This window comes from Carya illinoinensis, chromosome 4 (genome assembly GCF_018687715.1).
Source record: "Carya illinoinensis cultivar Pawnee chromosome 4, C.illinoinensisPawnee_v1, whole genome shotgun sequence".
Lineage (NCBI taxonomy): Eukaryota > Viridiplantae > Streptophyta > Magnoliopsida > Fagales > Juglandaceae > Carya > Carya illinoinensis.
In genome coordinates, this window is record NC_056755.1 from 22,355,012 (window position 1) to 22,380,811 (window position 25,800).

At 34.8% G+C, this 25,800-nt stretch overlaps 1 protein-coding gene across 1 annotated transcript; it reads left to right on the top strand.

Annotated features, from left to right (window-relative positions):
* The first annotated feature begins 22,986 nt into the window (after positions 1–22,986).
* LOC122308070 (protein LIGHT-DEPENDENT SHORT HYPOCOTYLS 10-like) lies at positions 22,987–23,932 on the top strand. Its single transcript, XM_043121224.1, has one exon. The coding sequence runs from the start codon at positions 23,258–23,260 to the stop codon at positions 23,801–23,803; it is 546 nt and encodes a 181-aa protein (XP_042977158.1). The 5' UTR covers positions 22,987–23,257; the 3' UTR covers positions 23,804–23,932.
* The last annotated feature ends 1,868 nt before the right edge of the window (positions 23,933–25,800 follow it).

Consider the following 25,800-nt stretch of genomic DNA (forward strand, 5'->3'; position numbering starts at 1 on the left):
GACAGTCAAAATCAATAGAAAGGATTGGACGAAGAAGCTTGATGATGCTTTGTGGGCATACCGTACAGCCTTTAAAACACCTATTGGGATGTCTCCAAACCGATTAGTGTTTGGAAATGCATGTCATCTTCCTGTAGAGTTGGAGCATAGAGATTATTGGGCTGTAAAAAAGTTTAATTTTGATTTGAAGGCAGCAGGTGAAAAGCGACTTCTTTAATTGAATGAGATGGAAGAGTTCCGGAATGATGCATATGAAAATGCAAAGATCTATAAAGAAAAGACGAAGAAGTGGCATGACAAACAGATTCTTAGGCGAGAGTTTGCTCCAGGACAACAAGTTTTACTCTTCAATTCACGACTCAAACTCTTTCCAGGAAAGTTGAAATCAAGATGGACGGGTCCTTATACAATTCATGAAGTTTTCTCTTTTGGAGCAGTAGATTTGAAGGACAAGACAGGGAATATTTTCAGAGTTAATGGTCAGAGATTGAAGCACTACTATGGAGAGTAAATGGAGAGGAACTATGCATTTATTCCTCTTGGAGATCCTAATTGATGATGATTGAAAAGTCTAGTTGTAGACTTTAAAACAAGCGCTTATGGGAGGCAATCCATAGATCAATCTTTCATTCTTTCATTTATGTTATTATCTTTATTTATTTAAGTTTTAATAAATTGATTTTTGATGCAGGTTTATTTAGCATGAATAAAGAGCTGAAAAATTTTAATCCACGGAAGATTCACCATGAAACCAGGGAAGTTCCTTTATTTCTTCAATCCTTTTTACTTTTGCATTACAATGAGGACATTGTTTAGTTTAAGTTTGGGGGTGTAAACTCCTATAATCATTTGATCCTCTTATTTTCTAAGTCTTGGGTTGTTGATGGGTTGTTTGATTCTCTTACCAAACATGCATTGGAGTGAGATTGAATTCTCTATGACTCTGAAATTTGTGATTGAAGAGGGTTTTGAGAAAAATTTTCAAAAATTTTTTTATGTCAAGTGAAGTTTTGTGGGTACTTTGGTTTAAATCTTTGACCTTAAACACAATTGAGCACATAGTCGTTTTTCTCTTATTCCATTTTGCTTATGAAGAGAAGAAGTTGAATTAATTGAAAGAGGGAGGTTCGATTTTGCTTTGCTCTAGAATCCGTTGATGGGTCCTTGAGGCGAAATTCTAGTTGAGACCAAATATTAGAGAAATGATCTAGGCATTTCTTTGGCATAACCAAAAAGCTTTCCCAGCCGTCCTAAATGTAATGCCATCATTACATGGTGTGTTTCCATAGTCAACCCCCTTGAGCTTTCATAAGCCTTTATTTATTCTTTGAACTACATAAACCATGCCAGCTCTAAGCCTAAAAAACAATGAATCTACCTTTGATAATTTGAGAAAATACTTTGGTAGAGAGTTACATTTAAAAGAGAAAAATTGGTTTCATGATGAACCGTATTATGTTTGCTTTGATTGATCAAAGAAGAAGAAGAAAAAGAAGAAGAAAGGAAGTGACTGAAAAAGAAGAAGAAGAAGAAAAAGAAGAAGAAGAAGAAGAAGAAGAAGAAGAAAAGAGAAAGAAAAAGAAAAAGAAGTCGCTAAGCGAAGTGTGAATTACCTCAGATTTTGTTAAGAGAATTGTTGGTATTACATCAGTGATTACAACAATAATAATGTCACAAGTATGAGCATATTGCCAAGAAAGAGCTATGAAGAGAATCATGTGGATTTCTCTTTTAATGTTCTTTTCACTAAGTATTTTTCCAATTTGATTTGATTTCCCATATCCAGTTCTTTCTTAACCCTCACCCTGTGGCCTATCATTACAACCTTATTAAAGACCTTTTGATCTCTGATTTTGGTGTTGACTACATTAGTGGAGAGGATTTCTAAAAATTGGACTTATGGGGTTAAGTTTTAAGAGAATTCTTCTGATTTTGGTTGTTCTACTTTTATCTGAGTTTGCAGGTGGTTTGAGGTTAAATTGACTATATCACACACACACTCAAGGTCTTAACTTTAGGTTGAAGTAAAGGCCTAACTCTTGCTTGACAAATTGCAAAATTTTTGATTGATTTTCTTGCTATCTTTGATGTTAAAAGAGTAAGATACTAGAGATGAAATCTAAATTCATAAAAGCTTGCTGAGTGATGATACTTCTCTTTCGGGTCTAGCCAATATTGCCTAAACTATCATTTGCTTTTCTTTTTGTTTGAGGACAAACAAAGTTGTAAGTTTGGGGGTATTTGATGACTTGCAAAATTTCGTATTGCAGATTTTACAAGTTCGCTCGAGCGGAGGCTTTTGGCTGCTCGAGTGAATTCAAGCAGATTCAAACGCTCGACTGCCGCTCAATAGGGAGCTCGAGCGGGTTGCTGAAAAACAAAGATCGCTCGAGCGGAGGCTTTTGGCCGCTCGAGCGAAATCAGGCAGAGCCGAACGCTCGATGCGCGCTCGACACCCCGCTTGAGCGAACATCGTATTTTGACAGATTTAAGGTTTTCTGCCGTCACACCATATAAAAGGAATTTTTTACTCTAGGGCCGCGAATTTTGACTGGAGAACACTTTTTGGGAGAGAAAAACATAGCTAGAGGGATTCAAATCATCTGTTTTAGAGAGGGAATTCCAATTATTGCACGTACGTTGGAATCATACACGAGAACGGACGGGAGAAAAGCGTTGAATCGTTCCCTTGAGCTTTTGAAGACGAGTTGCGGCTGCAAGGAGGATTTTTCAGTGTTTATTTTCTTCCAATCTTCTCAGAACAATTATGGTGAATTCGTTTGTGTTGAATTCAATTTCTAGCATGAGATAATTTTTCTTCATTCTAGGAAAACGATGTAACCTATTTCCGAGCTATGCTTGATTGTCTACGCTAATTTAATGCAATTCTCTCTTTGTTTATCTGATTTATTCTGAGTTTATTGCTTCTAATTAACTGGCCATTGATTAGATGATTTTTAATCTTGTGATTTGCTATCAAAAGAGGGAATCATAGGGTAGATCTTGAATATTTCAGCATAGGTAAGTATAGAGATCGAAATACTTGTATGAACTTATGTAATAATTAAATCATTGGTCTTATTGCTTTCTTGATTATTAAATTTGCATATTCTTGTGTGAATTGATAAACAAGAGTCATTGCCAATTGACTATCGAAAGAGGCTTTTGGATGAATTAGAGATTTACTAATAAATAACAGAAATTAAATTAAGTTAGCTGGATGAGAAAAGCATAGTGAAGAATTAGGTGAAATCAATTTCCTAGAAGTTTTCTTCCCCATTAAGTTGATCTTCGAACGTCAGTTTTAATTCCTTTGCATATTTCTCTTTGAGTTGATTTTAGTTTAAATTGCAACTACAAAGATCTTAGTGATTCCTCTAGATAAAATCAAATTTAGTATAATTTTGGTATTTGGCAAACGTAAGGTACCAATCCCTGAGGACGATACTCTTCCTATTACTTTACTATAAAACTACGATACTGTGCACTTGCAGTTTTGTACCGTTCAGCAGAATCGCTTACAACTAAAATAGTTTGGTTTTGAATAACCAAATTAGTCTAAAATACTTTCAATTGAACTTATTCTTTCAATAAATATTTTTATTGAACTTTCTTTGTATCTTTAAAAACAAAAACTGAAATTTAGGGAATGGCTTTGTCAACATATAAGTATAAAATAAATAACATATTTCACTGAAGCTCTAAAGTATTTAAAAATTAAACTTGAGAAAAAATCAATTTCTACAAAAGCCCAAAAGGAAATATAAAATATATCAGCTCTTGAATTCCTTATTGATGGAATCATCATGATAGGCCAGATTGGGCTTTGAGTATTCTTCTGTAGGACAAATTGATAGAACCTCATTTATATATTATATTTTTGTCCAGTCCTACGTGTAGGAACCGAAGAGTCACTTTGATTCTCTAACTAGGCAGTGCCTGATCATAGGGTGCTATCCACACCCTACGGGCGGTTTATCCCTTTCTTGCACTCCACTTTCATATGGGCAGAAGCTCTTCTGTGTATTGGATGCAGCTAACAGTCTGTCTGACTCCATGAATCACACATGACTCCATAGTTAGAATGAAAAAATTATTCGAATATTACAAAAAATAAGTAAAATCACATAAAAAATTCACAATAATAAACAAAAAATAAATAAAATCACATAGACTCTATTTGTTTTTGGTTCCTAGATAATTTTCTCATCTACCAATCCAATCAAGGCATTGATAATCGAACGATTAACTATTTTGCAATATTTCCCTAAGGGATTCACTATTTTACTTGCCAAACATACATTATAAATCAACTAAAAGAGGCCTTGATAATTTTCAAGCTTTTGTTGTCCCTTACGTCAACAACAAATCAAGAGCGAGAGCTAAAATCTATTTTCAATTCGAATCCGACTAGCAATAAAGTGAAATCAACATTTATCAACAAAATACTGCATTAAACTAGAACCCAAGATAAATCAAGTCTCATTCCACAACCCAAGCTTGAGAAATTAGCTACACATGGTATTTCTAGCAACAAAAATTAATCTAAGTTGAGCCATGATAAAATCTAAGAGAAAATACCTAAATGGAATCTCAAAGTTGCTTCTATAACAAATTTTTAGGAAAAATTGAAATAAAATACAATGTAATGCCCAAATAAAACTGAAGAAAAAGATTGAAGAAGAACATCGAAGCACAGGGAAAATAAAACTAATGAAAATAAAAGTCGAAGAAAAGAAGATGAAAACGAAAAAAAAGAGTAAAAGTAAAACCCACTGAAATCAAAGGTGAAGCCGACACCATGCGCCCAGAGTAATGAAAATTGAAAAACTAAAAACCTAGCAAGAAAAATGCAAACTCAAACTCTATCCGAATGAAAATTAAGATATGAAGAACAACCTCCAAAAAGAAACCAGAAAACATATAAAACCCAGCCAAAATGAAACGACATTCGCCCCAAACGAAAATGAAAGATAAAACTACTAAATCTAAAACTAACTAAATCGTGCCTCTGCTGTAGCTTGAGGTAGTCGTGCCTCTCCATTTGTTCGTAGCTTCACGCCTCTTGGTGTGCTCTTGCATTTCGTGCCAACAAGCATCTATTTTCTTTTCTTTTTGTCCCCAAGTCCCAACCACAACACGTAGGCTTGCTCTGTGTGTGCCAATTCCTCTTCTTTTTTTAATTCCAGTCGGGCTCTATTTTCCTTCTCTTATTTCTCAAAAATAAATGCCCTGCCCATATAAGTATGATATCTGAGTTTAATAATTTCAAGGGCAAATATGAGACTTGTGTGTATAAAATATTGGCATCAATTGATTTTGGCATCCAGTACTAGAATTTGATGCATAATTGAATGCTCAACTCTTATTTGATAAAATAAATCGCTCACTTAAAGCAACTTAATTATACAATTCTAACACTTTATCACACCCCCCAACTAGCTTTTTGCTAGTCTCTAGCAAATTAAATGAATGAATTCATGCAAAGGTGAAATTACCAACTACAGTTTCAGAAAATTCGAGAATCACATGCCATAAAATAGACTTGTTGAGTTTAAAAACACTGGAGATAGATTAATCTGAATTTTGTATCAACTGGAAGATTTATACACCATTTAGTGAATCAACCAAGAGAATTACATGTAACAAACCTTGCTTTCCTTCAAGTGCATGGGAATGAGGTTAAAATTCTAAAATCGACTACCAAGAAACATTAACAATTTCAATCAGAACAGCTAATTTGAAAAAACCACATGGTATTACTTTAATTCAAAACCATAGTAGCGGCTTTCACGCTATTACACTTTGAAAGGTATCTACTTTCTTATTTAGTAAGGACCCCAGTAATAGGCAGCATTTTCGAATACACAAATGTAAATCATATATGAATTTTCTTCTTCTTCTTTTCTTTTCATTTTTTTTTTCTCTTTTCAGTTTTCTAGTGGGGGAATCAAACCTATGAATGTGCACCTACCCACACTTTCATAAGTCAGCCTTTACCACTAGTCTACCTAAAGGATGTTTTTTTTTTTTTGATTCCTGACTTGTCCGTTTTCTCATTTAATTCACTTCAAATTTCTTCCTAAGCCATTAGGATATGGTTTATTAGAGTCCCAAACAATCGAAGTGTAAATCAACAAACAATGACCCAATGTAGTCTTTCTAGGCATTCCGGGTATGTGTTGTGTGTGTTTTAGCAACACTTCTAACATATTTCCCTTGGTTTAAAAACTAAATAAAATGGATAAGTCCCTCTTTTGACATATACTCATATTTGCACTATATTCCACATGTTCCATGACCTCAACAAATTATTTTTCAGTTCACTTTTTAGCATGTAAAACAAGAATAGGGAATTTAATCTGCTTTGAACTCATTACCAGCACTCCCCCAAGGTGGACCAACATATGTCTAAGGCATGCAAATAGAAAAATAAATTCTATTCCACCCCCAACTAGATTGTAGCATTATCCTCAATGATGCAAGAGAAATGAAAGAATTTACACAAAGACAGCAGCTAAGGAGCAAAACAGCTATAAGAAGAACGAAATAGGAAAAGAAAAATTGAAGGAAAGAGGAAAATGGATTCCCTAGGCAGCTTTAAAAGGATTGCAACCAAAAGAAAACAATGAAAAGAAGTAGACAGATCAAGCAAGTGCAGAGTCGATTCCTCAGGTGCAAAGTTAGAAATAAAAAGCTTGAGCATTTAATCATTAACCTTAGAAATGTTACCATTGAGAGGATTCATTATCTCTATAGCACCATGGGGAAAAACTATTTGTACCAAGAGTTGTACAATAACACTTGTTGATTAGGTCAAAAGTCTTGCGTAGGATGTGTTTGTCATGGAAATTCTTCATTCTTTCTTTAGACAACTTAGAGTTGTTGTAGGCATCTGTTCTCAACTCATCCAACTCAGACAGCTGCAATTTTCTCACACAACCAGCTTCATCAATGTTAAAATTACATTGCTTAATGGCCTAATAACCTCTATGTTCCAGCTCTATAGGCAAATGACAAATCTTACCATACATTAGTCTATATGGAGACAGGCCCAAAATGGTTTTAAAGGCTGTTTTATAGACCCACAAGGCATCAAACAATCTGAAAGACCAATCCTTCTTGTTTGGGCTAACTATTTTTTCAATGATGTTTTTAATTTTCCTATTTGCTAGTTTAAATTGTCCATTGGTTTGAGGATGATAGAGAGTAGAGATTTTGTGATGGATACCATACTTCTTCATTAAGGCCAAGAAATGCTTGTTACAAAAAATGGGTGCCATTATCACTGATTATGACTTTAGGCATGCTAAACCTTACAAAAATGTTTTCTTTCAAAAATTTTAAAACAACTTGATGATCATTAGATTTGCAAGGGGCTGCCTCAACCCACTTAAAAACATAGTCAACAGCAAGCAAAATGTATAAATAGCCATAAGAAGAAGGAAATGGTCCCATAAAATCTATTCCCCAACAATTAAAAATTTCAATCATTAGTATGGGTTGCATAGGCATCATATTTATCCTAATGATTTCTCCTAATTTTTGACAAGGTTTACAAGTCTTACAAAAATTAAAGGCATCGTTGAACATAGTTGGCCACTAAAATCCACTTTGAAGAATTTTAGCCATTGTTTTTGTGGGCTAAAAAATACCCACCACAAGCTTCCATATGGTAAAAATTTAAAACACCAGAAATTTCATTATTAGGCACACACTTCCTAATCCTAATGATTTGATTTGAACAATATTTAAAAAGGTAGGGATCATCTTAAAAGAGTACTTAACTTCAGCTTTCAACCTTTTGATATCTTGAGCATTTAAATGAGGTGGAGTCTTTCCTGTGACCAAGAAATTCATAAGGTCATCATAAGATGGTAAAGTCTCAACTGAAAATTATTGTTCATTAGGAAAAGAATAAGAAATTAAAGGAAACTACTCAGAAACTTCAGGTGTAAGGCAAGAAAGATGATCCACCATCACATTTTCTCCCTTTTTATCTTTTATTATGAGATTAAATTCTTGCAATAGAAGTATCCATCTTACCAATCTCGGCTTGGTGTCTTTTTTTGACAATAAAAATTTCAAAGCTGCATGATCAGTGAATATTAGGACAGGTGAACCAAGGATATATGATCTAAACTTATCCAATGCAATGACTATATCTAGTAATTCTTTTTCTGTAGTGGAATAATTCTTTTAGGTAGCATTCAAAGTCTTATTAGCACAATATATGACATATGACAGCTTATCTCGTCACTGTCCAAGCGTAGCCCCCACAGGAAAGTCACTTGCATCACACATTAAATCAAAAGGAATTGACCTATCAAGGGGTTGAAGAATAGGTGTAGTGGTGAGAAATGTTTTCAGCTGATCAAAACAATTTTGATACTCTTTAGTCCATTCAAACATGACTGCATGCATTAAAAAGTTGACAAAGAGGCTTAGAGATAAAATTAAAATTCCTTATGAACCTACTACAAAAACCGGCATGCCCTAAAAAAGATCTAACACTTTTCACATTTTTAGGCATAGGAAAATTTGAAATTAAGTCTATCTTATCTTTATCTGCCTCTATGCCCCGAGGAGATACAATATGCCCCAAAACTATCCATTGTCTACCATGAAATGGCATTTTTTCCAATTTAATATCAATTATTTTTCTTCATATCTTTTCAAAACAACTTGTAAATTAGGCAAACATACATCAAATGTTTTTCCAAAAACTGAAAAATCATCCACAAAAACCTCTACAATATCTTCAATCAAGTCGCTGAAAATACTTAACATGCATCTTTGAAAAGTGGTTGGGGCATTGCATAGCTCAAATGGCATTCTCTTGAAGGCAAAAGTTCCAAAAGGACAAATGAAGGTAATGTTTTCTTGATCCTTAGAGGTTATTTTTATTTGATAATAGACAGAGAAGCCATCTAAAAAATAATAATATTCATGCCCTACCACTTTTTCTAAAATCTGGTCAAGAAAAAGCAAGGGAAAATGGTCCTTTCTAGAGTTCCTATAGTCTACACACATCCTCTAACCTATGGTCTCCCTAGTAGGCACCAATTCTCCCTTTTCATTTTCTGCCATAGTTATACTAAATTTTTTTGGAACAACTTGGATTGGGCTAACCCATTTGCTATCAGCAATGGGATAAATGATGCCTATATCTAACAATTTCAAAACTTCTTTTTTTCCCACTTCTTTCATTATGAGGCTTAGTTTCCTTTGCATCTCTCTAGAGGGTTTTGAGTCCTCTTTTTCAAATGTATCCTATGTGTGTAGATAAAATGACTCATATCTTTGATGTCAGTAATAGACAAGCCAATGGCTAATTTGTGTTATGCCAAAATTTTCAGCAACTTACTCTCTTGGTCAAGGCTTAAGAGTGTAGAAATCACCATTGGAAATGACTTTTCTGGTTTGAGGTAGGCGTATTTTAACTTCGAGGGCAGTGGCTTTAATTCCAGAATTGGGGTCTTCTCATTAGAGGGCTATGTCGAGGTTCGTAGTACTAGTATTGGCTCAAATTTGAACTTTCATAGCATCTCATTTGAATTTCCTGCAACACAAAGAGAAGAAAATTGATTAGTGGACTCAATTAAATCAAGTGAGTCTTCCAAATCCTCCAAAGTTTATCACAATTGTAATTTAACAAAGAGTCTTCAGCAAGTAAGGATTCCAATGCATTGACTTCTCCAACATCTTCAAGTTCTTGATGTTGCCTACACAAATTAAAGATATTCAGTTCTAAAGTCATATTTCCAAAACTCAGTTTTAAAACACCACTCATACAATTAATTATAGCATTATAAGTTGCTAGGAAGGGTCTTCCTAAAATCACAGGTGGTGAAGAGTTTGTGGGATGACAACTTCATATCCAATACCACAAAATTCACAAGCTAATAAAATTTATCTACTTGTACCAAGACGTCCTGAACAATACCCTTAGAAATTTTTATGGATCAATTGGCAAGCTGTAAAATGATTAAAGTGGCTTTGAATTCCCCTAACCCCAATTGTTTATACACACTATAAGGTAAAAAATTAACCCTCAAACCTAAGTCTAGCAAGGTCTGATCAATCTTAAAATTTCTAAAGACACATGAAATGGTAGGTGAACCAGGATCCTTGTATTTAGATGGTGTGTGGTTTTGAATAATGGCACGAACTTGCTCAATGAGAGAGCTTTTTTTTGCACATTTAGTTTGTGTTTTATAGTGCATAAATCTTTTAGAAATTTAGCATAAGCAGGAATTTGTTTAATAGCATTAAGAAGTGGAACGTTAATCCTAATTTGCTTAAAAATTTCTAAGATTTTTGCGTGCTATTTTTCTTTATGCAAAGAAAGTAAACGATGTGAAAAATTTGCAGGTATTGGACATGCATCATTATTTGAATCTGAAGTGCTTGGCTCACCACTAACTAGAGGAGAGTTAGCTTTTTTACCTGAATTTCTTGCACTATGGGTAGTGATATCCACAACCTTATGATTCTTCAAAGTTGTAATGGCTTTCACTGATTTCACATTAGCCCCTTTACCATTATTCTGAGATGATTGACTTTGTACTTGTAGATTGGGTTGGGTTTGAGCTGGGAATTTGCCTTCTCTTGGTTACTTAGAGTAGTGGTTATTCTAGTGACGGTCCCTCTGATATTGTTGATAGCTTGGGTGTTCTGGTTGTTGATTGTGACCTGACTTTGCATAAATTGTTGTAGGGTAACAGTTAGCTACTAAAAGGAATATTTCACTCCCTTTTTCTGTATTGGAGGGGGCTAATTTGCAAAATAAGAGGATCTTGAGCCTTGGCTAGTTGCTGCATAGGGGGTGTACTGACTTTGTCCTTGTGTAGATAACCCCGGTCGTTTATTTTTCAAGCTAAAATTTGGATGACTTCTCCAACCTGCATTGTAAGTATTAGAGTAAGGTCTAGAAAAATTCTTAGAGATCATATGCACAGGGTTTAATTGATCAAGCAACACTTCTTTAAAAGCAAGAATTGTTGGGCATGCATTAGTCACATGCCTTAGATCTTCATATATATTGCATTTTTCATAAATTAATGGCAAAACATGCATTTCATTGACTTTCTTAAGCTCTAGAGACTCTAACTTTTTAGACATCAATGCAAGCTTAGCATGTAAATCATCAGATTCTTTCAAGTGGTATTTACCACCCCCACTAACACATTTTTAATTTTCAGATCTATCATACAAGTCAGAAACATCCCAAAATTGGTCACTTTCAGTCAAATAGTCAAAATATTCAAAGGCTTCCTCGGGCCCTTTGTTAAAGAATTCACCATTGCACATGGTTTCTACAAATTGCCTCTTTTTTGTTGCAACCCCTCTTACAAAATGCTAATGACCCTCAAATTCTCATATCCAGGGTGAGAACATGCATTTAAAAGGTCTTTGAATCGTTCCCAATAATGATAAGATGTTTCCACATCCTTTTGGCAAAATTCATGATTTATCTTTTCAAGACCTTGGTTCTATGCATGGGGAAAAAATTCTCTAAAACTTTAGTTTGCATTTCTTGCCAAGTCCCAATGAATCTTGGTCTTAAAGAATTCAACCATGTCGTAGCCTTGTCTTTTAAAGAAAATGGAAACAATTTTAATTTTATGACCTCTTTAGTGCATGTTCTATGCATAAATGTGGAACACACTTCTTCAAACTTTTTGATATGCAAATAGGGGTTTTCAAATTCCATACCATGAAAGTGTGGTAATAATGGAATCAGCACAGGTTTGAAATTAAAAGCATTTTCATTAAGAGGTAAAATGACGCAAGAAGGGGTGCTAGTCCTAATAGGCTGAAGATACTCTCTAAGTGTCCTGTTTTGATTTACCATTTCCCTATCATGATGTTCGTTTTCAGACATGATGCTATCAGTGTCAGATGATGATTCAAGAGAAGGTGATGCAGAGTTAAAAGATGTCCATGACTCTATCTTAAACAGTCGAGATGTGTGATCTCTAGTCCAACCAGTCATACAAACAAGAGCAGAAAATCAAAGACAATGAAAAATAAATAGAGAAAAGGAAAAAAGATTAGATATCACCTTGGTTGTGAAGAGGTTCACAACTCTACAAATATACTATCATCAGTAGAGGAATGTTCTTATAAGCATCAGTTGTCCCAAGTAATGGTGCCAAAAACATGACTTGGTCTCAAATGCTTCCAAGTGTAGAAGTGTCGAGTTGTATCAAGAATAAGTCTAGGATTATACTCCACAAGGACAAAGGGTTATCAAAGCATTTGTGAAATTTTGTTGTAAAAAAATGTATTGATTATAAGAGATGAAAAATAAAATGAAATGCAATGTGAGGAATCATGAAGATGAATTAAGAAAAAAAGTATAAATTTAATTTTCGCAAAAATTAAATCGGAAATGGAATTAAAGTTTCTAACCAAAAGGGTAAATTAACAAACACTTGGGTTGGGTATGAGACTCTATTTGTTTTGGTTCTTAGATAATTTTCTCCTCTACTAATCCAGTCAAGGCATTGATAAACGGAAAATAAAAATAGTTATGCTCAAGTTTTGCAATATTTCTCTAAGGGATTCACTATTTTACTAGCCAAACACACAATATAAATCAACTGAAAGAAACCTTGATAATTTTCAAACTTTTGTTGTGCCTTACGTCAACAACAAATTAAGAGCAAGAACTGCAATCTATTTTCAGTTCCAATCAGACTAGCAACAAAGTGAAATCAACATTTATCAACAAAATACTGCATTAAATTAGAATCCAAAATAAATCAAGTCTTATTCCACAACTCAAGCTTCAGAAATTAGCTACAAATGGCATTTCCAGCAACAAAAATTAATCTAAGTTGAGCCATGATAAACTTTTAGAGAAAATACCCAAATGGAACCTCAAAGTTGCTTCTGAAACAAATGTTCAAGAAAAATTGAAATAAAATACACTGTAACGCCCAAATAAAACTGAAGAAAGAGGCTAAGGAAGAACACCAAAGCATAGGGAAAATAAAACTGAAGAAAATAAAAGTCGAAGGAAAGAAGACGAAAACGAAAAAAAAAAAAGAGTAAAAGTAAAGCCCACTAAAATCAAAAGTGATAATTATGAAGATAATTAAAATGGAGGCAACTAGCTAAACAACATTGGTATTAACATGGAGATAAAAACACTTGTTATTTCCATGTTAGTGCCATACAGAGAAGAAAAAATAATTAGATAAAGTAGATTATAGGTATTGATGGAAGAAATGTTGTAAAGGAGAAGGACATAGCTGAGGCTTACAAGACGTACTTTAAATCAGTATATTCCACTATTGTCCCTAGTGTTGAGGAAATAGAAAGGTGTTTACAACACATGGATAGAAGGGTGACTGAAGAAATAAACTTCAAACTTGAAGAGCCTTTTTCGATTAAGGAGATTTATGAGGCTTTAAAGCAAATGTGGTTGTTTAAATCTCCTAATCCAAATGGATTTGGAGCTGGATTCTTTCAAGACCATTGGAGTAGTGTTAGTGTTGAGGTATGTATGGGTGTGCTTGAATTCCTTAATGGAGGTAGCATGCCTAGTCCTCTTAATCATACAATCATACTTTCTTTGCTTTGATACCCAAAACAAATTCTCCAAGTTTTGTAAATGATTTTAGGCCTATATCTCTTTGTAATGTGTTATATATATTGATTGCTAAAGTTTTAGTGAATATGGTTAAATGTATTATGCCTAACATTATTTCTAGTAGTCAAAGTGCCTTTGTACTAGGAAGATCGATCATAGACAATGTAATGGTGGCCTATGAGGTCTTTCATTCTATGAAACATAGGTAGAAAGGGAAGATTGGCATCATGAAACTTAAGCTAGATATGTCCAAAACTTATGATTGAGTGGAATGGAAATTCTTGGAAGTTATATTGAGGAAAATGAGTTTCAATGAAAGCTAGATCAAGTTACTGATGCAGTGTGTTTCTTCTATGTCATATTCTATTCTACTTAATGGAAAATCTAGTGAACAGTTTAATCCATCTATAGGATTGAGGCAAAGGGATCTACTATCCCCTTACATCTTCATTCTTTGTGTTGAGGAGTTAAGTTCTTTGTTGAGGAGAAGTGAGCAAAATGGAGGAATGGGGGTGTTGTAGCTAGGAAAAGAGGTACCATGATAAATGGTCTGCTTTTTGCAGATGAGTGTGTTATAATTAGTCGACTTTAGCAGATTGGTACAAGATACAAGATATACTTCATATGTAAGAAGCTAGATCTGGTCAAGCATTGAACAGAAAAAAAACTTCCATACTTTTTAGTGCAAACACAAGTGAGGATGTTCAAAGATAGATTTTGCTGAATGTTGAGCCAATTGTAAGTGGGGATTATGGGAAGTAATTGGGACTTCCAACTATGGTTGGTAGATCAAAGTACAAGACTTTTAGGGAAGTGAATGATAAGATATGGAAGAAAATTAGTAACTGGTAGAATACTTTTCTTTCTATTGCTAGTTGGGAGATTATGATAAAGGCTACTCTATAGGCAATCCCTACCTACACAATGAATGTTTTTATGTTGCCAAGAACTTTGCAAAGTTTAGGTGGAGTAGAAAAAGTGAAAGAAATGGTACTCATTAGAAGAAATGGGAGAACCAAAATGTTTTGGAGAATTGGGATTTTGAGACATAGAGCATTTTAATGAAGTAATGTTATTAAAACAAGGATGGAAGCTAATGCAAAAACCATAATCTTTGGTTGCTCGAATTTTGGAAGCTAATGCAAAAACCATAATCTTTGGTTGCTCGAATTTTGAAGGAATATTATAAGAATTGTTAGTTTATGGAAGCTAAACTTGGTCATAATCCATCATATACATGGAGGAGTGTGTGGTCTTCAAAGGATTCTTAAAAGTTGGGGTTGTTTGGAGGGTAGGGAATGGAAAAAGTATTTCAATATGGGGTCAAAAATGGATTCCTAGGTCTCTATCTTTTCAAGTTAAATCATCAGTTAAGATACTACTAGATGATGCAAAGCTCAAGGAACTAGTAATTGAGGAGTTAGGCTATTGGAATGAAAAGCTCATATATTAAATTTTCATGAAAGAATAAGCACTTAAAATATGTAGTATGTCATTGAGTAGAAAAGGGGTAGAAGATAAAGTAATATGGAGCTTTACTAAGGATGACAAATTTTCTGTAAGGATTGCTTATCATTTGGGGATGAGTTTAGAGAAGAAAAAGAAAGGGGAATCTTCAAACTTTTCTACACAGAAGCCAGTATTGGAGAAGGTTCGAAAGCTTAACATCCCAAGATCAACAAAATAGTTTCTTTGGAGAGCCTTAACAACCATTATTCCAACAAAGCAAAAGTTATTTCATCAACATATAGTAAATGATGACTTATGTCCAATATGTTGAAAGGAAGCGGAAACTATTCAACATGCATTATGGACTTGTCCTCCAATCAAAGATGTAAGGTTAGAAAAATAACGTATTGTTCAAAAATGGGGTTGTAGTGATGAATATTTTTACATAATATGGGAAATGATGCATCAACAGTTTCAGATAACAAAACTTGAAGATATTTTAGTCATTTTTAAAGGAGTATTGTCTAGAAGAAATAAATTTTATTTTTGGGATATTTTTTATAGCCCAAATAAAGTCATTAGCTTTGCTTTAGTGAACTTGGCTGATTTTAGAGATGCTCAAGTGTTGAAAACAGAAACAGCTGTGGTAACGGGAGAGAGCATTATGCTAACCAAATGGCAAAAACTAGTAGAAGGAATTACAAAAGTAAATTTTGATGCAGCCTTAGATGTGGAGAATTAAAATTTGGGGATTAGTCTAATGGCATGAAACTATAGAGGGGAAGTTCTATTCTCACTATGTGCTGAAAAATCATTTCTTTGGGTACCTTTCCTGCCAGAATGTAATTGATTATGGAGGGTTGTTGAACTTTGTCGAGAGTTTAATGCAAAATATGTTATTTTTTAAGGAGATGCAAAGAATGTGATACATAATATTAAAGATTGCAAAAATGATTGTTCATGGTCAGGGGAAATTGTGAAAGACATTAAATCTTTTTTCTCAATGAGATTTGACTGGAATCTTGTCTTTACATATCGTGAAGGAAATACTACAGCTCATTCCCAATCAAGGAAGGCTTTATAGATGACAAGGGAAGCTGTATACTTGGAAGAGGCACTGACGATACTGATTTTGTTGAATTGAAGGAGATGGCATGTAATTGACTATTTTATTGAAGTGAATGAGAATGAGTAAAATAAAAAAGACCACACTCAGCCGAATTAAATGGAGTGTTTTACGTTAAAATTTTGTTTGAAATGATCAACTCGGAAACAAAAAATCTTTACCAGAATATCTCGTTCACACATGCCCTTTTCTATTATGTAGGTTTTGAATGACATCAGATGAAAAATTTCTTAAATGTTATTAAACTATTATGATTTTTACAACTTTTTTTCAAATCATTATTTAATAGAAGCACATTCTAACAAATGCAATGTGTAGGACTTTATAGCACGCAATGAGAGTCTTGCATGTCAGCCTCACATTGGTTTCCAAATAAGATTTGCCACACGGAATCTTTACTCAAATCTTAAAACATAACTCCCTCCACACTGAGCATCTCATTTCTATTCATGGTCCATGGAAGCTCATCATTAGTAAAAGATAGAGTTCACTGATTCTATTCGAAATTTAAGGAGAGGCGATTTTGAGTGACTTAAGAGCAATTTTTCATTTCGAATAGGGCCACGCCGTTGGCCTCTGTGGTGTTCTTGATGCCAGCGGGGGTTGTTCTGGATGGTGATCCTGGAGTTTCTCTTTGTGGAGGCAGGGCAGAAGTCTTATGCTCAGGCTTTGGTGAAGTCTTCCAATTCGTCTAGTTTCAAACTAGCCATGCAAAATCCAATGGATGTGGATGGAGAGTTGGGTTTTGTGTTTTAGAAGCCTAAAATGGTGAAGGCTACAAACGAGTTCAAGTTTGCTCTGATTTTGAATTTATTCGGACTAGGCCATCTATTGATTCTGTGTGGTTGTCAATTGTGAAAACGTGGGGTCTGCTAGAGATTCATACAGTGAGTTTCATTGATGATTACCATGTCTTGGTACAGATGGTTAGTGAGAGGGATTTTGTTCATGGTTGGGCTAGGAAGGGCCGTATCATTGATGGTTGTAGTTTTTGCATTTTCCAATGGACTAAAGATTTTGATCTAAATGTTCAACCTTCAAAGGCAGCGCAATGGATTTTCCTTCTAGGTTTGCTACTACATTTGTATCTTTGGGATTCTCTCCAAATATTGGCCAGTAGGTTTGGTTGGTGTTTGGGTGTGGATGATGTTACTTTGAATCGTACGCTTGGAATAGGTGTGCGGCTCTGCATAAAGATGGATCTGTTGGTTGAATTAGTACAAGATTTTCTGATTGTGGTGGCTAATAGGAAAATTTAGCAGGCTGTGATATATGAAAAGTTAGAATTTTATTGTTGTAAATGCAAAAGGCAGGGCCACACGATAGTGGTTTGTTAGGTGCATCAACATTTGGCTATTAAAAGGAAGGTGGAAAGGAAAGAGGTAGGGAAACAGGGTCTGGATAAGGAGATTTGGTATGAGAAAAAATCAGCGAATCATTCCATTGTAATTCCTATGAAGTAGGTGCAGAATATTGAGGATTATGATCAAATAGTTGAGGGTACAAGTGCGATGGGGAGTTTGATGCAGGGGTAGGATTGTGCTATTAAGATTTCTATGATTCGTAATGATAATGAAGTGCAGAATGGGGATGTGTCGTGCCAGGATGAAGAATTGTCACCACGAATGTTGTTAACAGAAGGGGACAAGGAACTCATTAACTTAACCATTAATGCTTTGCACCCACAGGATGATTCGGTTCCAATTGTTCATTGTTTATTGGCATCTCTTGGAATTTCTAATAGTATTTTGATGGGGACTAGGGAGGTCAATCCGTCACCTATTGTGGATTTTTTAATGATGGATGAGGATAATAGTTTGGCATTCTATAGTGGTAGTTGATGAAACTTTGGCTTTGGAGAGTAATTGTAGTGATAGGGTGGATGATTGTGATACTTTTCATTTGTCAGAATGTGAAGATGAACCCTCTTTAAGTTGTTTGATGCAAGAAAAGGGATATGAATCGGAAGGTGATTCAAAAACTCAAAGAATCGTTCTAAACAAAAATTGGGTTTGGCGGTGAGACAATCTCAACGACTGTTGGCCCATCCGGCTAAGCTTAATTTATGATTGAGAATTTATTGTTTTGGAACATGCGGGGTCTAGGCATGTCGAGAAGGTGACTTAGGAGTTTGATTATAAAGTTGAATGCTGTTATTTTGGCTATTGCGGAATCTTTTGCAAAGGAAGATAAAATGCCACGACTGGCAAGCACTCTTGATTTTAAAAAATTTTGCTCAAATGAGGCAATAGGGGGTAAACCTTGCTTTTTTGGCAGGATGATTTTGAAGTTGATATTGTGGATATGTTGGATTAATGCTTAATAGGTTGTTTTGAGTTTTCTAATTGGAAAATCCTTTTGACGTTCATCTACACTAAATGCAATTATTTGGATAGATGTGATTTGTGGCATGCAATGGATGGTGTGATTTCAGATGATGTTCCTTGGCTTGTAGTGGGTGATTTTAATATTATCTGGGAGGATGAGGAGAGAGTTAGGGAAATACGAGATCCTTAGTGGCCATGGAGGATTTTAATCATTGTTTGAAAAGGTGTGGTTTATTAGAGTTTCCATCTAATGGCCATAAATTTTCATGGTGTAATGGTCAAGAGGGTTGTGCAAGGAGTTGGGCTAGGTTGGATAGAGTGGAGGTGAATGCAAAGTTTTTGAGTGATTTTCCTCATATTTGCATGGAGTATTTATCCCGTAAAACTTCTAATCATGGTCCTATGCTTGTTTGTAACACAAAGGTGGACGGAAGGTATGGTCCAACCCTGTTTCAGTTTCAAATATGTGGATTCGGCATGCTTCTTTTCATGATTTTGTGTATGAGATTTGGAAAGAGCCTGTACTGGGTAGAGGTTTATTTAAGTTGGTAGCCAAGTTAAAAAGACTGAAGCTGGCTCTGAAGAATTGGAATATTAGAAGAAAGGATAGAGTTGATAGAAGGAAATCTTCGAATAGAATTTGATAATGATCTCGAATTGGAGATGTTGGTTTCTAAAGTTGAGTTGAGTTTCTGGGAGCAAAATGAAGAAATTTGGATGGCTCAAATTGCAAAGAAAAAATGATTAAGTTAGGGTGATCAGAATACATCTTTTTTTCATGCAATGGTGAATATTCGAAGGCGTCGATCGGTAAGTCAATTGATGTCGCTTTCTGATGGGGCTATTTTTCGTTTGCCGAAGGAGGTACATCAAGGGGCAGTGAGGCATTTTCATGGTGATTTATCAAGTCTTGTGCACAATGTCATTTTAGCCAAAGAGAATGATAATATCTGTAGAGATTCGTCTAAAGATGAGGTCAAAGAGACACTTTTATCTATTCCTAAACACAGTAGTCTAGGACCTGATGATTTTGGATCGGCGTTTTTTATTGCTTGTCGGGATATTGTGAAAGTGGACTTGATAGAGGCGGCAAGAGAATTTTTCTCTAGTACGGAGTTACCGAGGTATTATTGTTCATCTTTTATATTACTAATCTCGAAAGTGCAGGATCCTCAAAGTTTAGATAAATTTCGTCCTATCAATTTTTGTTCAATTGCTTGTAAGATTTTTTCAAAGATTGTTGTGAAGCACTTGTCTTCGTTTCTCTCTTAGATGTTCTCTAACGAGCAAGGAGCTTTTATCCCTGGCAGAAGTATTTTTAAGAATATATCTTTGGCTCAAGAGATGGTGCATTCCATTAATAAAAAAGTGAGTGGGGGAAATGTAATGATGAAGATTGTTATGGCCAAAGCATATGATAGGGTGGATTGGGATTTTCTTCTTAGAGTTTTGGATGTTTTTGGTTCTTCAAAAACATTTTGTGGATTGATTGAGAGGTGTATTAAGTTGCCGTGGTTTTCAATTATGATGCATGATTTATTAAGGAATTTTTTTCATGCTTCAAAAGCTTTGCGACAAGGTGATCCTTTGTCGCCTTATTTATTTATTATCATGGAGGAAGTGTTATCTAAATTGCTAAAGACTAGTTTTGAGGAGGGGAGGATTGGGCATTTTGCGCATCTAGGTGGTGCGCCTTTAGTCTCACATTTGCTATAAGAGGTTTGATCTTCTGATTTTCACTAATGGGGATAGAAATTCAATGAAGTCCTTCATGAAGATGATGGATTTATATGTTAGTTGGTCTGCCTAGCTTATTAACAAGGAGAAATATGGCCTGTTCTTCTCTAATAAAATCGAAACTATACAGAAGTCTAGCTTGTTGAATATTACTGGGTTTATGGAGGGGTTGTTGCCCACTTGGTACTTGGGGGCTCCTATTCTAGTGGGACGGTTCACATCTAGAGTGTTGGAGCCATTGGTGGTGAAATTTCATAGGAAAGTGGCTGGGTGGAAGCTTCGATTATTGTCACAAGGGGGTAAATTAATTTTGTTAAAAGCATTTTCTTTCTAGTATGGTAACTCATTTATTGGTTGTTCTTGTTATTCCAAAATTAGTGATATCCGAGTTGAACTCTATCCTTTCTACATTTTTTTAGGGTGAATGTCATGGTAAAGCCAATAGAAAATGGTTGGCTTGGAAAAATTATGTAAGTCCACTATGGAGGTAAGAATTGGAGTAAGGGATTTTTCTGAGGTTCAAAAGGCGTTGCATTTGAAGTTTTCTTGGAGATTATTGACGATGGACATTATTTTTTAAGGCAAAATACCTAAGGACAAACATGTTATGAAGGTTTCTGCTAAAGCTTCATATTTGCATTTTTGGAAATTATTGGTACATGTTATGCCTGTGGTTTTGGATAATATACACGTTCAGGTGAGGGAGGGAAATGCATCCTTTGGTTTAATAAATGGTTATCATGGATTCCGCTTGCAACTAATATTTATGATATCAGTCTTTTGCATTTGCAAGTGAAGGACTGTTGGGTGGATAGCTAATGGCATAAGGGGTTTCTTGAGGAGTTGGTTGGATCAACTAAGATGAAGGAAATTATTTCTGAGCTTTCAGCTCGCAAAGAAATGGAGGATGTAACAATTTGGCTACCAAACGGGGATGGTTGTTCCACTATAGTGTCAACTTGGCAGGTTACCAGATTGACACAACTCAAAATCTAGAAGGGATGGAGTGGATATGGCATAATAAACTTCAAAAATAAATTTCTGTTTGTATATGGAGGGCCAAGCTTAATTGCTTACCAGTGAATGGAAGGTTAAGGTTACAGTCAGTTGGAATTCCTTTGGCTTCTCAGTGTGTTCAAGGGATTTTGCTCAGGTAGTGTGGAGGAAGGCAGCTCAGATTTTTGGTGTCCATTGCATGCATGTTCATAGTTGGTGCGCTTGTGTTTGCTATTTGTTTTGTTGTGCTAAAACATCAAATATGAAGGGGGTGTTGATTGGTTTGCTTCTATGTGTGATTTCTTGGAAACTATGGCACCGTAGATGTAGTGCTAGAATGTATGGAAAGCTAGAATCACCTAAGGTAGTTTGGTTTTCAATTGTCTTTTGGCTGAGGCAGTTTTTTTCCTTCGGCGAAAAACATTGAAGTTGTTGTGGGTATAGATATATTACTTCTAGCCTTATTGAATATTTCCTTGCGTAATCCTGCAGTCTACTGGCCACAAATTGTAAGCTAGAGAAGACCAAGGCAAGGATGGGTGAAGCTCAATGTTGATGGCTCTTGTAGAGGTTACCTAGGGCATTGCGGTGGGGGTGGTATTTTGTAAAATGATGAAGGGTGGATGTTGGCTGCGTTCTCTTCTAAATTTGGTTTTGGTACTAATAATGAAGTAGAACTTAGAGCGCTTATTTCTGGACCATTACTTTGTCGGGAGAAGGGAATTTTGTAGGTTGAGATAGAATGTGATTCAGATTTGGTTGTACATTGGATTAGGAATAAAGATTGTATAGTTTGGTATTTATGGGATTTTTGGGAGAAGCTTCTTCAAGCTCTTCATGGAGTTGATTACACGATTTCTCATTTGTTTTAGGAAGGTAATATAGTGACGGATTTTCATAGCAAGGTAGGGAGAGGAGGGTTTGAATTGTAGATATCTATGTTTTGATGATTTACCCTTACATGTTAGAGGTTTGCTAAGATTGGATTATCTTAGTTTGCTTAGTTTACATGTTTAAATGTGTGTATTTAGGGTTGTTTGTTATGTTGATATTTTGGTTTACTTGTTTTGTATTTTTCTCCAGCAAAAGTGAGGGTTTCACTCAATAAATATGGATGCTCTATCCTCAGTTTCTTAAAAAAAAAAAAAAAAGAAAGGCTCATTGTCAACTAGCGTTTGTTGGTGTCCCCAACCACATCCTCCACTTCAGTGTTCCTTGAATCTAGTGACTAATGCACTTTGCTCGTGTTTCCCTCCACATGTATTCCACCTTAATTGCCCCAAATTAGACTCCTCAAGATATTGCTTCACAAAGATTCATAAAAACAATTGTAGTACCAATAGAAAAGAGGTTCCTTTCAGAATAATAAGAAACAAGGTGCATCTATAGTTGAAATCTATCTGCCTTTTGATGTCACTGAAACATCGTGTGAAAAAGATCCAGAATTGATCCATTTCAAAGGCCAATTCTGGGTCCTTTGAATATTTGAAACAAGGTGCATCATCCAGAGTTGAATCTATTCACAAAATTTTAAAATATTTCAAATATCCAAACCATAAACAGTGCAATCAGAAAACAAGCTTACAAGTTGCAACTTACATAGTAGTGACACTATACTCGTACTATAACAACAACAATTAATATGTCAGTCCGGCCCGTAAACAACATTAGCGTTGGCAACTATGACATTCATTGTGAATATGTTAATGTTGTTCAATTCAATAATTAAGGCTGCCTTTGACAAAGGGCATACCATAATTCTATGTTTATTGGGGTATTCGTATAATTAATTATGAAGTTAATTATACGAAAAATGATAAATGTTGAGAATTAAAGATGATAGGAAAAAGAAAAAAAAAGAAAACAATAACAACAACTCATATGGCCCATGCATGACATGTCTCTCTATAGTCGAGACTCTTGATGTGATCTTCCATCTTCCACCACTTCCTATTCCTTTCACCCACGTTAATTCTTACCCTATTTAGCGAAATCAAACCTATCTATCTTCATTCATTAATGATCACCGCGATGTCCGACAAGAAATATTTTGCAGAAGGATCGTCAAGTTTTTCTAACGTTGTTCATCAAACCCGGCAACAAACAACAGCAAGCCGTTATGAGTCACAGAAAAGAAGGGATTGGACCACCTTTGGCCTGTACCTCAAGAACCAAAGGCCCCCAGTTCCTGTCTCCCAGTGCGATTGCAGTCATGTATTGAATTATCTCCGATATATTGACCAATTTGGAAAGACTAAAGTTCACCACCAAGGATGTTTATTTTTTGGACAGTCGGAGCCTCCTGCACCTTGCAATTGCCCACTTAGACAAGCTTGGGGTAGCCTTGATGCTCTTATTGGAAGGCTTAGAGCTGCTTTTAATGAAGAGAATGGAGGTTCACACGAGGCAAATCCTTTTGCTAGCGGTGAAATTCGAGTTTATCTTCGAGAGATAAGAGAGTATCAAGCTAAAGCAAGGGGGTTGCCGTATAAGAAGAAAAAGAAGAAGACTAATCAAAGTAAGGGAAGTGAAGAACCAAGTTCTTCTGTGCACTTCGCGGTTTAATTCCTTTTGCTCATTTGAATATGGTGATTTTAGTACATGTCGGTTGATTTCAAATTTGGGATATGTTGTTAATTTGTAATTGTTCGCGTTGTGCAAACTCCAATATGAATCCGGACAGAAGCAATTATTTAGAGAGATTAAATGAAGCTCAAGATATAACGAGCATATATATGCTGAAATGAGTTACTATTAACTACAAAAAAAAAAAAAAGTATTTATGATGAATTATTTATGACGAAAATAATTATTTGTGACGAGAATAGATTTATGTTAATATGAGACAATTATTTTAATAGGAAATAACTGACAATAATAAACAATTTTATTGTAGTAATTTGCTCTAAGATGTGTTGCAAAAACTTATATTAATTGGTTCAGAAATGTAGTGAACACGAATTTACAAATCGAAACATGACCTTAAAGCACAATGAAACATTAGACTGAGTAATGATATACACAACACTCATCCTATTTTCATCCTAATAACAATATGTAGCACATTCATTATTAGTAGATGATAAATAAGTATATAATAAATTACCATTCAATAGTGATAAATTATTATATGATATTTAATGGGATGAAAGAAAGATGGTAGTATGGTATATAAAATTTTCTTATTAGAATTAGTGTCCTAATAATCCAATTAGATTCATATTTTATTTAATAAATATAAGATTTTATTTTTTTTTACAAGTATATCATGAATATTGGGTATTGCATTAAAATTCGAGTATTATATTGTTTGCAATTTATGTTTATTTAATACACATCAGAAATAAACGCAGCTTCACAATTAAATAGTTAAGCAGAAAAATGGTTTTGCATGAATAAATAAACAAAAAATAAAAATAAAAATCGTGGGATTTTGAGTCTGGCATGTCCAAACGTTTAACAGAAGGAATGAAGAGAATAAACAGGGGCGTGGGGTGGGGGGCGGGACTCGCCTTCGTAATCATCGTCTACTGTCAAGAAAAGAAGTTATCAGGACACAAGAAAAGAAGCGTGCATTGTTGTGTGTGGAGAAGGCATTTAAATTTAAATTTTGTATATATTCCTTCAACAGATATTTATTTTTTTTCTTCTTGAAAGGAAAAAAAAAAAAAAAACTTACCTCTATTCCATTTGTCGGCAGAAAAGTCTCCATCGACAACAGTATACCAGCCAAAAGTGGAATTTTAAACACAGGTTTTATTCTACTTATTTTCATTTAATTAATATTTAATTTATTATGTTATTTTAATATTAAAATACATATTGATTAACTAGATATATGTAATATAAAAGCTTTTGTATAGAATTTCTCATATTCAAATTATTAATGCACTATTCAAATATGTAACTTTGCTTTATTATTTAATATATAATATGACGCCCCCAAATCTCACATACGGATACATAAAAATCGAGACATTAGGATGATGATAACATGGGTCACCAACTTATCACCGAGATGCCAAGTGTTTGTACATGCAACAAGTGTGCAATAAAAACACACAACAGATAGTAAAAGTCTTATAATTAAGTACTAATATTTTTGTTTAATACAAATCCGTTTAAAATATACATAATAAAATATTACAAGTCTAAATACTATTTCAAAACCAAACTACAAGGTATAAAACTCCAAATCAAAACTCTGGTGGAGCCGCCTCCTCCTCCTCTTTGACATCTGCATCAAAATTTACGGTATCAAAATAGTGCCGCAGGTAAGTAACATTCCAAACGCCACAAGATAAAAATATATTAAACTCAAACAATATGCATGAAAGAATGCCAAATGCACATATTTCATAAATTCACATTTTTTCACGCACGCCAACAGTCTCATTTTGTCTCAAAACATTCCCTTTAAACATAACCTCGCAGGCGGGAATCGCATGCGGGACTCTACCACCATCCTTGCTCACCACCGTCCCCACGCATGCACCGTAGGTAGGAATCACAGGTAGAATTCTACCACCGTCCCTGCTTACCACCATCCCTACGCCGCGTGC